This window comes from Euleptes europaea, chromosome 5 (assembly GCF_029931775.1).
Source record: "Euleptes europaea isolate rEulEur1 chromosome 5, rEulEur1.hap1, whole genome shotgun sequence".
In the NCBI taxonomy this organism is placed as follows: domain Eukaryota; kingdom Metazoa; phylum Chordata; class Lepidosauria; order Squamata; family Sphaerodactylidae; genus Euleptes; species Euleptes europaea.
The window spans coordinates 109,532,070-109,550,691 of record NC_079316.1 but is presented as its reverse complement, the minus strand read 5'-3'; the positions used below and the strand labels follow the sequence as shown (position 1 = coordinate 109,550,691).

At 46.0% G+C, this 18,622-nt stretch overlaps 1 protein-coding gene across 1 annotated transcript; it reads right to left on the bottom strand.

Annotated features, from left to right (window-relative positions):
- Nucleotides 1-3,530: 3,530 nt before the first annotated feature.
- On the bottom strand, nucleotides 3,531-17,008 carry LOC130478169 (transmembrane protein 254-like). Its single transcript, XM_056850301.1, has 4 exons — nucleotides 16,910-17,008; nucleotides 7,971-8,074; nucleotides 7,275-7,334; nucleotides 3,531-3,684 (listed from the first exon to the last, which is right to left on the bottom strand). The coding sequence occupies exons 1-4, from the start codon at nucleotides 17,006-17,008 to the stop codon at nucleotides 3,531-3,533; spliced, it is 417 nt and encodes a 138-aa protein (XP_056706279.1).
- Between the last annotated feature and the right edge of the window lie 1,614 nt (nucleotides 17,009-18,622).

Here is an 18,622-nt window from a genome sequence, read left to right as displayed (position 1 = left end):
GGAAAGAAACCAGAATGTCTCTTCCACCCAGCTCTGTACAAACATCTAGGTCTGAAGGGGGGTTAGGCTTGCCAACCTCCAGGAGGTGGCTGGAGATCTCTATTACAACTGATCTCCAGATGATAGATATCAGTTCCCCTGGAGAAAATGGCCGCTTTGCAAGGTGGACTCTATGGCATTATACCTAGGGTTGCCAACCTCCAGGTACTGCTGCGTTCCGTATGGAAAAATACCAAAATAATGAACAAAATTTACAACTAAATCTTGTTTGCTTTTACTGGATGTTGCATATACTTCATACAAACTTACAGTCATATGGCTTACCTCATACACATACATACAGGTTTACACATCTGAATACACAGGCATAATATGCCCTTGCAATTTTTCCAAATCTGGTGTAATTGCCAATTTTTCGATGAGCATTACTTGCCCTTACAATCTATGCGCCACCTGCTGGGAAATTTCCAGAGGCCTGTCTTCATCCCTCAGGTGTGCTGAACCAGCAGGTCAGAGAGAGAAGAAGAGCTGGTTTTTTAGTATGCCGATTTTCTTTACCACTTAAGGAAGAATCAAACCGGCTTACAATCACCTTCCCTTCCCCTCCCCACTGCAGACACCCTGTGAGGGAGGTGGGGCTGAGAGAGCTCTAAGAGAGCTGTGACTAGCCCAAGGTCACCCAGCTGGCTTCGTGTGTAGGAGTGGGGAAGCAAATCCAGTGTTCACCAGATTGGCCTCCGCCGCTCATGTGAAGGAGTGGGGAATTAAACCTGGTTCTCCAGATTAGAGTCCACTGCTCTCTACGATCGCCAGCCTTCAGGTGGTAGCTGGAGATCTCCTGGAATGGCAACTGATCTTCAGACTACAAAGATCAGCTCCCCTGGAGAAAATGGCTGCTTTGCAATGTGGGTACTATCACTTTACACCCCACTGAAGAGCCTCCCCTCCCTAAGCCACACCCTCCTCCCCAGGCTTCATCCCCAAATCTCCAGCAACTTCCAAACCCAAAGTTGGTAACCCTATCAAGAACCCTAAGAAGGGCAGATGATAGCTTGCTATCAAAGATGACAACCATAATCAAGCAGGTTTGGCAAGTCAGTGGCATTTAGCACATTCGAAGCATGAATACATTTTGTGTGTGTTTTATATGAACTTTAGATGTTTTTTAATTATTTTTTGGATGGATTTAAGGTGTGATTTTATTAAATACATTTTAATTTATTTGTCACCTTGGTGGCCCTTATGAGGGCAGAAAGGTGGGTAATACATTTAGTAAAAAAAGAAGTACCAATAAATGACCATGAAGCCTGCTCACTCCCTGCAGAGACACAACCCAGAGCAGAACACGCGGAGCTTGATAAACCAACATTGTAACCCTACAAAGGCATTTTCCGTAGGATTTCCCTACAGGCTGGGGCCTCCCAAACAGCCCCCATGGTTCGCTTGGAGAGGAGGAAGGAAGGAAGAGGCTGATGGAAGGCGGAAGTAAGTAAATATTTATTACAGTCCTAGGCCAGAATGCTGTTATACACACAGAATTAAAAGTGTAACATAGGTTATAAATATGAATATCATATCATCAATCAGACTCCATATGATCGATAATCATTTGTCATTACTAAAATATAGAATAAAATAATACTAAAACAAATGAATAAAGAGGATATATAATAATCTGCTTATGACCCTTCCTGAACCAGTATAGATAGGGTTGCCAACTTCCAGGTAGTAGCAGGAGATCTCCTGCTATTACAACTGATCTCCAGGTGACAGAGATCAGTTAACCTGGAGAAAATGGCCGCTTTGGCCATTGGACTCTATGGCATTGAAGTCCCTCCCCTCACCCTGCCCTCCTCAGGCTCCGCCCCAAAAACATCCTGCTGGTGGTGAAGAGGGACCTGGCAACCCTAATTGCAGAGATCAGCGGCCACGTCACAAAGAGAAGCCCTGCTGTGCCGCACGTTTAGTGCAAAGTTTATCATTTCACAGTGACAGGACTAAAGTGCCGGGGGGGGGGGGGGGAAGAGTGCGAGAAAACTGCAAGCTTCTGAGCATGCAATCCTCGTCACATTTCCTTTGGAGTAGGTCCCAGGGCGAGTATTGGGACTTTCTTTTCAGTAAGCATGGGGACCCTCGGGCTGTAAGAGGTATAATTCCTCAAGTGGCTAGGGGAGGTGAAAGGGAGCCCGATCACGCGCCGATACTGCAGGCGTACATAGGCTGCCGTGGAGAGAAACAGCAGTGATCGACCGAATCCTGCCCCTGCCCTGGAACCTCGCTAGGCAATCTTGGGACGCTTTCTCTCTCTAACCTACTTTGGGGGGTTGTTGTGAGGGTGAAATGGGGGGGTCTGATGCATGCCACCCGAGAGGAACACTAAATCAATAAATGGCAGAGCAAGTCTGTGTGCATGTGGGAAATATTAGCCATTAGTCTTCATGTGTCTCTGAAATGGAAGTTCTGGTGGTAGGTTCTCACGCTCTCCTGCCGCTATGAAGCCGCTGGTGGAGAGGAACATTTGGATTTGGCGGGTCGTAAACCAGCAAGTGGAAAAAGGAAGTTAACCCAAAAGAAAAGGTTTGAGGAGCGGTTAAAATGGTTTGGGCTGTTTAGCTTGGAAAGAAGGTGGTTAAGGGGAGACATGATAGAGGTCTATAAAATTATGCATGGTTTGGAGAGAGTGGACAGGGAGACGTTTTTCTCCCTCTCTCGTAATACTAGAACTTGAGGTAGTTTGCTGAAGCTGGAGGGTGAGAGATTCAAAACAGAGAAAAGGAAGTATTTCTTCACACAATGCACAGTTCAATGGTGGAACTCCCTGCCCCAGGATGTTGTGATGGCTGCCAACTTAGAAGGCTTTAAGAGAGCAGTGGACATGATCATGGAGGAGAGGACTATTCATGGCTACAACTTGTTACCCGCCCTGACCCTGATTTACTGGGGATGAGGGTGGGCTACAAATTTGAAAAATAAATAAATAAATAAATAAAAATAGATACTAGTCATGATGCATACCTATTCTCTCCAGGATCAGAGGAGCAGACGTATTATATTAGGTGCTGTGGAACAGACAAGATAATGCTGCTGCAGTCGTCTTGTTCGTGGGCTTCCAAGAGGCACCTGGTTGGCCATGGTGCGAACAGACTGCGGGACTTGATGGACTTTGGTCCGATCCAGCATGGCTGTTCTTATGGTCTTATGATTTCTACCTCTGATCAAATGATAAAGCTCCTTCTTTATCGAGAATAATTCCATAAGCTACTTTCTTCACTTCCCCTAGAGTTGCAATACCAAGATACACCCCAAGGAGATGGGAAACTCTTCCAAGCGTGTAAGTATTTAGCAGTTTCCCTACCCTCGGGCAGAAAACAATACCCAAAGGCCTGACTGTGTTTTTAGTTCTTCTTACGGTCAAATCCTTCATTGGTGTTTCTTCCTTGACTAGCACATAGATATTCCAAGCATGTCTTGTGTTAAACCACCACCCACCCCAGACAGAAAACAATATCCCAAGCCTTGACTGTATTTTTTTAGTTTTTCTTTTTCTTTGGGTGGAGTCCTTCCGTGGTGTTTGTTTCCTTTGGTGGGTCGTAAATCAGCAAGTGGAAAAAGGAAGTTAATCCGAAACAAAAGGTTTGAATGACCCATCGCAACTGGGTTGAAGGGTCTGTGATGCCTTTGTCCCTGCAGAGAAGACACAAACCGACTTTCAGTTGCTATCCATATCTCACCATTTTAGATGATGGGGGAGAGAGAGATATGTACAAAGCCTTCCGATCAGCAAAGGAAAGGGAGGATTTGAAATTAATATATCCGGCAGGTAGGGTTGCCAACCTCCAGGTACTAGCTGGAGATCTGCTATTACAGCTGATCTCCAGCCGATAGAGATCAGTTCACCTGGAGATAATGGCCGCTTTGGCAATTGGACTCTATGGCATTGAGGTCCCTCCCCTCTCCAAACCCTGCCCTCCTCAGGTTCCGCCCCCAAAACCTCCCACGGGTAGCGAGGAGGGACCTGGCAACCCTACTGGCGGGGTCCCTCAACTGCAATGACCCTGGGGGCATGGCTGGAATCTTGAGGAAGGGCTGAGGGTGCCGCCACAATATGGCAGCCGTGGGGTGGGGCCAGTCACAAAATGCGTGTTTGTTTATTTTTTCTTGACCTTTAGGGTACTTAATTAATTTATTAGTCACCTTGGTGGCCCTTATGAGGACAAAAAGGTGGGCTATAAATTTTGTAAAAAGAAAAAAAAGTAACAATACATGAAAGAAGAATTGGTTTTTATATGCCAACTTTCTCTACAATCAAAACATCTTACAATCACCTTTCCTTTCCCTCCTTACAACAGACCCCCTGTGAGGTAGGAGGGACTGAGAGAGCTGTGACTAGCACAAGGTCACCCAGCTGGCTTCATGTGGAGGAGTGGGGAATCGATCCCAGTTCTCCAGAGCAGAGTCCACCGCTCCAAACCACTGCTCTTAACCACTGTACCATGCTGGCTCAATTGGAGGCCCAATTTAAAAGTTTTGAGAGGATTCCCTTCAAGCCTCGTCCTCTGATAGGAGCACCTTTATTCCTGAATGGGTGCTCCCTGCAGACACTAAGGCGACGCCTTCTAGGCTCTTCTGAAGCACTTCCTCTAATGAGGGAGAACCCATTCAGGAAGATCACACACCAAAATATGTTTCGTCACAGGAACTGGGTTGTTGCATAGGATCTATGTGAATCAGGGCAATCTATCACTGGTTGGTGTACACACATCTGGAAACCAGACTGGTGTGTGAGCAATTTTCCATGTGGCAAAACCCAAGGTTTGGGATTAAGAGCTTACATCAGGCCAGATTAAGAGATAAGGTAAAAATACCTCATAAGGTTCACTTCTGGATTAGTTTTTAATACAACAACACAACACAATATACGCCTTTATTGGCATATCAAAAGGAAGAACATATATTGGGAGAAATCAGAGTACAAATAAATAAAATTGGATAAAACCATCCCAAATGAGCCATTAAGGAAAGCTACACACCAGTTGAGGGCAGCAGGAAAAGAGGAAGACCCAACAAGAGATGGATTGATTCAATAAAGGAAGCCACAGCCCTCAATTTGCAAGATCTGAGCAAGGCTGTCAGGCCATTTTGGAGGACATTGATTCTTAGGGTCGCCATGAGTCGGAAGCGACTTGACAGCACTTAACACACACACCATTCACGATATACGATTTGCTAGCTGTAAGAATCTTGCAACTGATTCAAGTATTTTTGGGTTTTGTGTGGTCATAAGATAGGATGTCCTAATTTCATCAGAAAGCCGTTCCCTGTTTACAAACTGCGGGTTAATGAATTGGGATCAGCTACAAGCATAAAAGGAACAATTAAAAAGGACATGCACAAGTGATTCAATTTCACCACTCCTGTAAGGGCAACTCTATCTGCAAATGGGATTTTATGCAATCTTCCATATAACAAGGCGGAGGGTTGTGCATTTAGCCTGGCAAGCATATATGCTCTACATTGTTGTGGTGCAGTTCAACAAGTATAATAATAATCGTGTTGTATATTTATGAACAATGAGGAAGGCCTATTCAGGCCGAAACGTGTATGGCATTGGTCATTTGTATTGAATGTATATCATATATTCATTTGTATTGAATGTATATCTCTGGCAGGGTATAAGCTTTTGTGAGCTACATCTCACTTCTTCAGATACCTGTGACTCACGAAAGCTCACACCCTGCCAGAGATTTTGTTAGTCTTTAAGGTGCTACTGGACTCTGGCTGTTTTCTACTGCAATTGACAGACTAACACGGCTACCGATCATGGCTAACACGGACTAACACGGCTGTCAACTGTGCATGAAAATTTTGTAACTGGTGTTTTTATATATAGCTTGCACTCCAGGCCCTGTGTCTTTAACAAATTTATAGTGTACACCTTGTGATAAATATAATTATTTTGTTACGGTTTATCGTTCCCAGCTCAGCCTTTGAGGCTCCCTGCATAGAATCTGTGTGTAACCATAGGCAGGATGAACATGGCCCTACCAATCTTCTTGAAGAACTGTGAAGAACAGAACATGAACACATGAAGCTGCTTTATACTGAATCAGACCCTTGGTCCATCAAAGTCAGTATTGCCTACTCAGACCAGCGGCAGCTCTCCAGGGTCTCAGGCGGAGATCTTCCACATCACCTACCTGCCTGGTCCTTTAACTGGAGATGCTGGGGATTGAACCTGGGACCTTTTGCATGCCAAGCAGAGGCTCTATCACTGAGCCCCAAATGGGAGGCTCTAAATGGGCCTCCTCCTAATTAACCTCATTAATTCTATTGCATCTCCACTGTGAGGGACCAATAGGGTTGTCAACCTCCAGGTACTGGCTGGAGATCTCCTGCTATTACAACTGATCTCCAGCGAATAGAGATAAATTCCTTTGGAGAAAATGGCCACTTTGGCCATTGGACTCTATGGAATTGAAGTCCCTCCCCTCCCCAAACCCCACCCTCTTCAGGCTCTGCCCAAAAACTTCCTGCCAGTGGCAAAGAGGGACCTGGCAACCCTAGGGACCGGGGGGGGGGAGGACCTCCATGTGGAGCTTTCCTCATCTTGAGAAAGCTTACACCCTGAAAATTTCGCTGGTCTCTAAGGAGTCTCTACTGGACTCGAATCTAATTGAGAAGGAAGGAATCACCACTGTGGACTTGACTGTATGATCAGGAAGCGCATCATAATTCTCACCATCAATCTCAATTGTTAAAAATGGTAAGTCTACTCTCCAAAGTCTATTGTAGGCAGAAAATAGAGGCCTAAGCCTAGCAGATGAGGTGCAGATGGACAGTTTCAGTTCAGACTGCGTGACTAAGCACTGTGCCCCTAAGTGATCCCTGCTCACAGAAAACCAGCATGTCAGGAAGGGAGTAAAACAAGACCCCCCCAATATAACACTTCCTATGTGTAGGGAAATTTTTTTTTATAGGGGAGCTCACATCTGGAGAAGTTCAATCCAGTGGCATGTTTTCGATATCTGGTGTTTCCGAGACCTTTAAAGTTAGGGTAAGGTAGAAAGAGGAAGGAAGGAAGGAAGGAAGGAAGGAAGGAAGGAAGGAAGGAAGGAAGGAAGGAAGGAAGGAAGGAAGGAAGGAAGGAAGGAAGGAAGGAAGGAAGGAAGGAAGGAAGGAAGGAAGGAAGGAAGGAAGGAAGGAAGGAAGGAAGGAAGGAAGGAAGGAAGGAAGGAAGGAAGGAAGGAAGGAAGGAAGGAAGGAAGGAAGCTTACCGGCACAGCTTGATACAGTAAAGTGCTTCCACAATATGAATTAGCCAGACAATGGCATACCTAAAAACGAGGGGGGAAACAGCATTAGTTTGGGACTATGTTGCTTCATATCTGGCTTGAGACATTCCAGTACCTGAGATGGAAGTCTAATTGGTGCACCCTCCACCACAATGTAATTAAAATGGGGGACAACAAGAGGGGGGGACCTCTCTTGCCCCCACCGAGATCTTATGCTGTTCCAGTTCGTTTCAACCCAGGACTTTTGGAAAAAATGTGGAATTTTGCATCTACACCCCTCTAAAACACCCAGGTTAAGACCCAAAACTGCATTTTCAAGCATGCCCAATCAAGATCTCGCTCTTTTACCAAGCTGTAGACCCCCACCTCTTATACCCCTAACGGCCTAACCCAACTCTTGGATAACCAGGAAGGAAACGTCATTCAGCAATAGGCTTGCCAACCTCCAGGTACTAGCTGGAGATCTGCTATTGCAACTGATTTCCCGCTGATAGAGATCAGTTCCCCTGGAGAAAATGGCCGCTTTGGCAATTGGACTCTATGGCATTGAAGTCCCTCCCCTCCCTAAACCCCGCCCTCCTCAGGCTCCACTCCCCCAAACCTCCCGCCTGTGGCAAAGAGGGACCTGGCAACCCTATTCCATGAGGAAATCTTGCCTCATTTCTGGATTCAGCTTACCCAATATCGACATAAATTTTGTGATTCTCCACCAAGTAGCTTGTGAAGGTGCCGGCTGGTCCCAGGAAGTCGTAGGGAAATGTTCCCGGTGAAAAGACTACCCACTAAGAGAGAAGAAGAGAAGGAGTCATACAAATTCCTGAGCATCGATCAGACATCGCCACATCACCTTATTTAATTATTCGGTTCATTTATGCCCCACCTTTCTTCACAGTGGGAACCCAAAGCAGCTTACGTAATTCTCATCTCCTCCATTTGATCCTCTCTACAACCCTGTAAGGCAGGTTAGACAGAGAGTGTGTGATCAGCCAAGGTCACCCAGCAAGCGTCTGCATCACGAGTGGGGATTCGAACCCAGGTGTCATACCAGTCAGACACTCTTAACCCCTACACTACACTGGCTCTCACTTGTCGAGCTCGGTCTTGGGAGGTTTTTTTAATCTCCTGTGGGTAATAAATGAATTTAAGGGACCTGAACGATACGCAAGTCTTACACTACGGAAGAGAGGAAAGGTTTTCACACAGAAATCAAGAGCTGCTTAGGAATAATTATCACAGGTAAAGTTTCTCGCCTTCGTGACTGAAAAATAATGAGACAACAGAAGAGTTTATACTAAACACCGGAATTCAAGGGGATCTCAAGGGATGGCTATTCTAAGGGGGGGGGTGTTATGATTATTTATAGTTATTTTAATGTTTACTCCCTGCTTTCTCACCAATGAAGACCCAAAGAAGCTGACACAGTTTTCCCTGCCTCCAACTGTATCCTCACAACAACCCTGCAAAGTAGGTTAGGCTAAAAGCGTGTGACTTGCCCAAGGTCACCCGGCGAACTTCCTTGGCCAAGTGGGGATTGGAACCCGGGTCCTGCAGATCTCAGTCTGGGCTCCAACCCCTACACCACACTGGCTGTCAATAGCAGTAATCCGCATTCACTCCAGTTTCTTTCTTTTAAGTCTCAACATTTCCAATTCTTTGCTTCTACTTCCCGTAGGTTGTTTATCCCCGGAAGCGGAGGGTCAAAACCACTTTCCCCTCAGATTCCATTCTGCCTTTCATCTTCTTTGCAACCACATTGTTTTCACTTTTATCTGAGATAAAAAATTCCTTTAAAAGGTTTCCCAGCACCAAGGAACTTCCTAATAAAAGAAGGTTCTTGAATAATACACCTTAACTTTCTGTCCGGATTTTCGCCTATCTTTATCTTGTTTATTTCACTTGTTTCATCCCTCGGATTCTCAGCCAGGAGTCCCAGGTTCTTGCTCAGCATTCAGCCGCGTCTGGCACCAACCTGTTTTGCAAAACTAGCAAGAGAGCCAATTACTACTCTCTGCATTTTTCTGGGTTCATTTCAATCGTACGTAATTACATCTCACCCGGTACTTCCTGCATTCCATCGCCCTTTGGCCCTCTTTATCGTTCTTCTCCTTAACTTCAAATGTGAATACCTGCCCATTCCAGGTATCTGGCAAGGTATCATGGGCAAAGCCTTGCTGTCTGTTTCCTCTTCCCTCAGAACAATCTGCTGCCCAATTCCGGTTACGGGCATTGAAGCCACTGTGCACAATGTTTATTTAGTATGAATTAACCCCCCAGGCCTAGACGTATTCTAATAATACTAATTCTAATAATATCTTCCCTGGAACTGCAGCATTGCTACAATCAGTAGTAAAACAAGTTCCGCAACCTCTTCCAAGATTTCTGCTCGACACAGCAATTACGTTGGCACCCGGTCTGCTCCCAAGCCCAATTCAAGGAGCTGGTTTTGACCTTGAAAGCCCTACATGGCTTGGGACCGGGTATCTGAAGTAGGGTTGCCAACCTCCAGGTGGTAGTAATCAAATAACGGCTTACAAGTGCTATTCAGGAGTATAGAATTCAAAATATGGCACAAGACAATATTTTCCAAAAATAGGAAAATAAAAATACAAATCTTGCTTTTAGGAACATATATTGAGAACAATTTTATACAGTCACACTTGTTGAGCAAAAAGATATATAACAACTGGTCTAAACAAGACCCCAAGTTATATCACACAAAGCGTTACAGTATGAAAGTAAATAGGCTCAAAGGCTCAATTCTTATTCAGTCCGTTTTAAGGAAATCCATATATATTGCACCTAGTAGGCAACGGAAACGAAACATGATACAATGGAGATCCGGTATAATTCCATTTAGTGTAAACTTTCTCAAGCCTTCAGTCTTTCCGTGCACTATTCTGTGAAAAAATGCATAGCTCATTCAATGCATAAAGGAGAGTACCTTTCCTGTATGTTTGGACGGCAAAGTAAGACGTCTCCAAGGTATGCCTGTAGTCTGCCTAGTAAATGTCATGACATAATGTCACCCCACTGGTCAGTAATGACCCGGTGCTTGCACAGGGGACTACCTTTACCTTGTTAAGTTAGTAAAGGGGAGGGAAATGAAACAATATGGATTGAGCGCTGGCTGAAAAATAGGAAGCAGAGAGTAGGAATCAATGGTCAGTTTTCACAATGGACAATTTTATACAGTCACACTTGTTGAGCAAAAAGATATATAACAATTGGTCTAAACAAGACCCCAAGTTATATCACACAAAATTGTTCCCAATTTATGTTCCTAAAAGCAAGATTTGTATTTTTGTTTTCCTATTTTTGAAAAATATTGTCTTGTGCCATATTTTGAATTCTAACCTCCAGGGGGTGGCTGGAGATCTCCTGCTATTACAACTGATCTCCAGCCGACAGAGATCAGTTCCCCTGGAGAAAATGGCCGCTTTGGCCATTGGACTCTATGGCATTGAAGTCCCTCCCCTCCCCAAATCCCGCCCTCTTCAGGCTCTGCCCCCAAAATCTCCAGGTATTTCCCAACCCAGAGCTGGCAACCCTAATCTGAAAGACGATCTTCTCCCATGTATTCTTCCCTGAGAATTAAAATCACGGGGAGGCCCCCTTGACTTTCCCCTCAACGAAAAAAGCTTGTCTGGGGGGTGCACAAGACAGGGCCTCTTTGGTGGCAGTCCCGCAATTATGGGACAACCTCCCCGGGGAGGTGCGCCTGTCCCCCTCACTTTCGATCTTAAGAGGTAGCTGGAGATGGTTTTATTTAGGACTGCGTTTAATTAAAGCAGCCCTACTTGGTGATGTTAAATTTTGGTTCTATGTTTTTAATGCTTTTACGTATTTTATTAATATTGTAAGCCAAAGAAAGGCAGCTAATATAAAGAAATAAAAATGAATAAGTAAATAACCACTAGGTGGTACAGTGGTTAGAGTCAGACCCAGATTCGAATCCCCACTCTGCCATGGAAGGTCGCTGGGTGACCTCGGGCCAGTCACACCCTCTCACCCTAACCTACCTCATAGGGTTGTTGTGAGGATAAAATGGAGCAAGGTTAGCGATTACATAAATAAATAGACATTACATCTGTTTAGGTCTCATGTTAACTGGGCCTTAGCCTTTAGGTATTCAAGTTTAACAAGCCGGAGATCTGTATCTTGGGTGGGTGTTGCGCTAGTATGTCAATGTCCCACATGTGTCTATTTATTTTACAAAAGTTATGCCCTGCCTTTCTGCCAGCCCTCGTAAGGGCCACCAGCGTAGAAACCCAGTTTAAATGAGGCCGGGCCCATGTGGCAAAGAGTTGAAGGGTCTCGCCTCAGCAATTTGTAAGATCTTAAATCAGGGTTCTGACCTGGACTATAATATGTCTCATGAGCAGTTGCAATTTATCTTGACTCCTAAGGCAGTGGAATCGATTAGTGTTCATCTGATGGAAAATTATTATAAGGTCCATTATCAAAAGCATCCACTCCCTCACAGATTACATTAAATCTATGTAACCAACCGGTATGTACGCTGGAAACGTGGTTCCAATACTACTGATGTCAAACAAATGTGGTGGAGCCTCATGGCAGTAAAAACACTTTGGAAAGAGTGTTGTGTGAAACACATCGAATGGTTGGTTTCTGTTAGGACCTAAAGATCCTAAGGCCTGTGATAATTTCCCCATAAAAACAGATCTATGGCATGGTATATACTTACTGCTGGTAAGGGAATGACTGTAAGCAGCGTGAAATCTTCCACAGGATTAAATATGAAAAGTACCGACCATCAAAATCTTGCAGATGATTAAATTACTTAAATTAGCAGAATCAGTATATAGTTAAGAAATGGAAGGTTAAATAAAGCCAATTTCTCAAATGAGCGGCAACCTTTTAATACCTTCTGGAGAGAAAATCTGCACCTTTGCTACTGATTTCTGTAACTGCTGATCGAAGGGATCGGCACAAAAGTACCGCTTAACTTACAGTTCTGGGCAGAGAACTGAATTGAAATATGAAAATACGAAAATGGAAAAAAAATGAAAACTATACAAGCAGGTGACGATGTGTAGAAGAAAAGATATGTGTTGATTTAAGAGCTAAAGGTGTTATCGTACATAATGACAGCGTAGGTGAGAAGAACGGGAACAATTATACAAATGCCTCCTTGTGTCCTGCCGTGACTTCCTGTCGGCTTGTCTCGCTGAGTAATCTCACGTTAAATAACTCTATTTATGGGTAATTATTCCTAATTCACTTGACTCATTGAGATATGTAATATCATGACAAGCAGCTGTTAATGGCCCGCTTGACTCACACTGTGATCTCTAAAACAGTCGTAGAACTTGTTTGTATTGTATTGTGTATCTGAAACAAGATAATAATTTTTTTTTTAACTCCTCAAAAATTGCCAAAACCTGGCACCCACTTTCACAGGCTCCAAGGCCGACTTCAAAGAAGTTGGTTTTTATATGCCGACTTACAATTGCCTTCCTATCCTCTCCCCACAACAAGCACCTTGTGAGGTATGTGGGGCTGAGAGAGTTCAGAGAGAACTGTGACTAGCAAGAAGACACAGGATGGGAAACACTGCCTCAGAAGACTGGCTCCCTGCCACCTACTCATGAGGAGAAGAAAAAGCATTCCACACATGCTCAGACGCATGTGTGCTACTTCCTAAGCTTCCTCAAAGACTTTGTCCTCTTTGCACTGAGATTGTTTGTAATTAATTCACACTGTCCTGTTGCAGAGATGCCGCCGTTCCATTATTGTTCAATCAATCAATCATTTATTATTACAGCCAAAGGCCAGCATAAAATATACATCCTATAATAAAATTATACAACGTCCACTTACAGCATCTCATCCATACTAGTTAATCGGAAGGTTTGCCCATAAGGTCTTTGTTCTTCATAAATGCCTTCCGTTTCCAGCAAACATAGGAGCAAAATTTTGCTATGGAATATATAACTCACCCTGTCTTCCAGTAGATATTCTACCAAGGAGGCCTCAGAGGTGTGAGTGTACAAACTGATAGGAGGGGAGTAATTAAACGATTTCTGGCATCACTATAATGTTCACAATGAACATTTGGATATGCGCTAGCGTCTCCACCGTATCCATGGGACAAGAGTCATTATTGCTGTTTTTAATCTTTTAACCTTCTTTAAAGGCTGTGTTGAGCTGGAAACGAGGGCTCTAAAAATCCTTGCAATAAACCCCCTCCAACATTTCACGCACACGTTCCAGCAAGCGTTTGTAACACTCCTTCTTTTCACAGACGTCTACAGAAGCCTCTCCCAACAGTAACAGGTAGTTTCAGAAAGCAGCCATGATGGCGTGCCGTAGAAGAGCTAGGTTCGAGTCCAGCAGGCCCTCAGAGCCCAACAAGATTTTCAAGGTGCGACCTTTCAAACATAGCGGCTCCCTTCGTCAGATACAAGTCGGAATGGAGATCCATTCCTCCTTGTATCTGACAAACGGAGCTTTGAGTCTAGAAAGCTCAGACCCCCCCAAAATCTTGTTGGTCTCTAAGGTGCTAGTGGACTCGAACCTAGTACTCCCGTCAGTAACATTATACTTGGCCGAAGGCTCTTTCCTGTTAGCTTGTATTTATTTTTTATTTACGTCATTTAATTTTGCCTTTGCCCGGCATCTAATTCAAAACAGATATTTCTTCACACAACGCAGAGTTAAATTGTGGAACTCCCTGCCCCAGGAGGTGGTGATGGCTGCCAACTTGGAAGGCTTTAAGAGGGGAGTGGACATGTTCATGGAGGAGAGGAGTATTCATGGCTATTAGTAAAAATGGATACTAGTCATGATGCATCCCCATTATCTCAAGGATCAGAGGAGCATGCCTATTATTTTGGTGCATTGGAGCACAGGCAGGATAATGCTGCTGCCGTTGTCTTGTTTGTGGGCTTCCTAGAGGTACCTGGTTGACCACAGTGTAAACAAACTGCTGGACCTGATGGGCCTTGGTCTAATCCAGCATGGCCTTTCTTATGTTCTTATGTTTTAATTTAAACAGGACTCTCAAATCAGTACCCATGGAATGCTGGCACATCACACCACAGATCTGCCGCCCGGGTGGATGCTATGCTGGCAGGTACGGAGCTGTGGCTCAGCGGAAGAGCATCTGCTCGGCATGCAGGAGGTCCCAGGTTCAATCCCCAGCATCTCCAGTTAAAAGGTTCCGCAAGTTGGAGAAGTGAAAGACCTACACCCGGGACCCTGGAGAGGGAAGGCAATAAGAAGCCTTGACAGACCATGCTCTATGTGCACGCATGCATATTACATGCATGAGTGCATGCATACGCTGGGCTTGTGCATGTGTAAATTCTTCCATGCTGACAGCATCGCATTTAAACCAGGGCACATCTCGGTACCTCCACCCTGCCCCGTTCAAAGACTGAACTTCCAGGAAACTGTGGGGGGAGGAGGGAGAAGAGGTGGGCACGGTTTTAATCTGCAGTAGGGCCGTCTTGAAATTCACACTCACCAGGGAAGCAACCCATTCTTCCCCAACCCGTTCATACCTCCAGGGGAGAGTTCAGCCACGATCAAAAAGAAACAGGAGGGGAAACTGCCCAGGCTGCAAATAAATAATGCCTTCAAACCTTGGGAGCTGGAGCAGCATTCAAGGATTTGGACCAGTATCTGGGGGATCCCGGTCCAAATTCTGACTCTCGCCATGAAAGTCACTGGATGCCCTGAGTATCTCTCAGCCTCACCTACCTCGCAGGGTTGTTGTGAAGAAAGGATCTACACCACCCTGACCTCTTTGGACAAAGGGCAGGATTTAAAAAATGTACTTAATAGTATTATTAATCAGTAACAGTAATTCATGTTATTCATATGTTATTGTTCTATTTCTATTGTTAATAATAACACTCTTATTTGAATGAATGGGGCTGAAAAGCAATTACCTAACATTAAAAAAATGTATGAATAGTTGTCACAAACTCCAACTTCTACAGATGGCGATTCCTTGTTAGCCGCTACCTTAGAAAATGGGCCTGGTCTGGATGAAACGGAACCTGTGCTCCAAGTGCCCTTCTCTACCAGGGCACATCCTGCTACCTCCTCTCTGACCCATTCAAAGAATTAACTGCTTGAAAATTGGTGGGGGGGACGGGACACGGTTTTAACCATGCAGAAGGGCCAAGTGTTGGCATACATGCTCAGCAGGGACTCAATGCAGCTGCAGAAGAAGAAGATACACCCTGTGAGGTAGGTGGGGCTGAGTGTGTGTGACTAGCCCAAGGTCACCCAGCTGGCGTCATGTGGAGGAGTGGGGAAACCAACCCGGTTCTCCAGATTAGCCTCCGCTGCTCATGTGGAGGAGTGGGGAATCAAACCCGGTTCTCCAGATCAGAGTCCACTGCTCCAAACTACCGCTCTTAACCACTACACCACACACCATCAAACCATGGGAGCCAGTGCTAGGGTTGCCAACCTCCAGGTGGCAGCTGGAAATCTGCTATTACAAGTGATCTCCAGGCGACAGAGATCAATTCCCTTGCAGAAAATGTCTGCTTTGGAGGGTGGATTCTTATGGTATTATGACCCATTGAAGTCCCTCCCCTCTCCAAACTCTGCACTTTTCAGTCTCCAACCCAAAATCTCCAGATATTTCCCCACCTGGCCTAGCAACCCTAACAGTTGCAGCATTCAAAGGATCTTGGTTCAAACCCCCACTCTGCCATCAAGCTCACTCTCGATCCTCCCTATCAGTCTTACCTACCTTGCAGGGTTGTTGTGAGCAGATCTATGCCACCCTGTGCTCTTTGGACAAAGGGCAGGATTTTTTGTTTAAAGCACTCAATGATAACAATAACACTCTTGAAATAAATAGGAATCAAACGTGATTACCCAACGACAACCATGATTCTCACAACCCCCAGCCTCAATTGTGGACCGAGGATTGCGGTTCCTCGGAACCCGGAGCGTTCAAAACCTGGGTTGGCCTCAGGAAAGCGAAGCCCCTGCTCCAAATCCCAGGATGCACTAAAAGAATGACAGGATGGCTCATTAGAAACAATGGGAGAGGATGCACAGCCTATTGAAGATCATGGGAGCCAGGAATGCCCATTGACTTGCATGGGCTCCATTGAAATACATTACAGGACACACACACACAAAAAAAGAGTTCCAAAGAAAATGTGGAAAAGATTTTCCACTAAGGTCTCTGGGCTCAGATACAATACTCTGGGCCTGGAATGGCAGCCTCTGAGACAAGCAGGAGTGTTGTGGGACTGGAATGGCAGCTCCCCAAGGGCCATCGTTCCACTCTGGGGGCTGCCATTCCAGTCTCAGGACACTTCTGCTAATGCCAGGGGCCGTCATGCCACTCTGGGGGCTGCCATTCCAATCCCAGAGTAATGGAATGGAAAATCCATTCCACGTTTTCTTTGCAACTTTTTTTTTGTGTGTGCTGTGATGTATTTCCATGGAGCCCCTGTAAGTCCATTGGCCATCCTGGCTCCCATTATTTTCAATGGCCCGCGCAGCCTCTCCCACTGTTCCTAATGGGCCCTCCTGTCATTCCATTGGGTGCATCCCTCCAACCCCCCTCCCCCCTTTTAAAGGCTCCCCACTCCCCTCCTCGCCCGCCGGGTCTCGCTCACCCCATGGTATATCAAGCCGAACACGACCGCAGCCTTGAAGATCGGGTGGGTGCGTCGGAAATAGGTGCTGGGGCGTTCGGGGGCCTCGCTCGACGCCATCGCCGCTCCGCTCCGCTCCGCCACCCGCGCGCCGCGGGACTGTGCGGGTCTCGCTCCAACCCTCGGCAGGTCATGCTGGCCGCGGCTGGGCGGGGGGCGTGGCTGGGGAGAGGAGGAGCGGGCGGGGATTCGTTGGGGCCGGGGGGGGGCGTGGCCACCCTCGCGCCACGTGCCGTCTCAAAACAGAAGCCGCTGGGATGCAAATGAAGAGGAAGAAGGTGGGGAAGCTTCTATGGTCTAGAGGCGCATGTTCAATCGCTGCTGTATATATAAATGCTTTTTTATATATATAAATATATATATTTATAAAATGTTTTTATATATATATAAATGTATATATATGTATATATATATGTGTGTATATATATATATATGTATATATATATATATATATAAAAGAGAGAGAGAGAGAGAGAGATGTCTTCAGAAACCTTGTGAAAAAGCATGCAGTCAATGCAATACACACACACACTCATACATACAGAGAGAGTTGTCTTCAGAAACCTTGTGAAAAAGCCCTCTGCCCTCTGAAAAGAGGCTTCATGGGAATGCCGTTTCCCGGGTGATGTTGCCGTTTGCCTCCCGTGCCATGAACGGCTTCCCCTGCCCGTTTGCGCACACTGAGCTTCGATTTAAAGCGATGGGGCTCCCCCACCCCACCCCCAGGGTCTTGGCAACCCTGGCAAATCCGCCTGTACGAGAGGCATCTATTTGGTGGAGAACCTTCTGCACCCTTTGAATGTGAGGTCACAGCCTGTCCCAGAAAGAAGTGTTGAAACTGCGTTCCTCTGGTGCGTGCTTTTTCAATTCAAAACATAATTTTAATAACAATCTGATATCATAGGCACAGAGTTTATTTGGAAGGCATCTCAAAATACACGCCTGGGCTGTTACAAAATCGTTCCATCTGTTGATTGTTGTGTGCTGATGTTTTACTAGACCACTGATGAAGACCTGGGAGTTGAGACGCATTTGTCATGTGGTTTTAGATCAGGGGTCTCAAAACTGTGGCTCCAGAGCCGCATGCGGCTCTTTGGCCTGTTGAGTGCGGCTCTCCGAACTTGGTTCGGAGCCCCTGCTCTTGCGCCCGCTCGTGCCGGCAGCCGGGCTGCGGAGCCGGCACGCCTGGGAGAGAGAGCGGGTGTGCTGTCTCCCCCCCCCACACACACACCGTGGAGAATGGCCGGGTCCCCCTTTCCCTTTCCCTCAATGGCTGGGAGGCTAAAGCCTCCCCTCCCCTCTAGCCGCAGCAAGCGGCTCAGCTGTTCCTGCCCCCGCCTATCAGCTGTTGGGCGGGCTGGGCTTCCTTTGGTAGACCTGGCCTCCGGCTGAGTCCCATTGGGAGGCCATGTCTACCCACTGGCTCTCTTGGCAGTACACCTGGACTCCGAGGAGGGGAAAAAGTCCCCCTTCAGAGGCCAGGTCTACCCATTGGCTTCTATGGGCCTCCGGAGGCCAGGTCTACTGCCAAGAAAGCCAATGGGTAGACCTGGCCTCCCAATGGGACTCAGCCGGAGGCCAGGTCTACCAATAGGCTTTTATGGCGGTAGACCAGGCCTCCAGACGAGGACTCCGGACGGGGAGGGGGAAATGGCAGGGACTTACAATTTAATT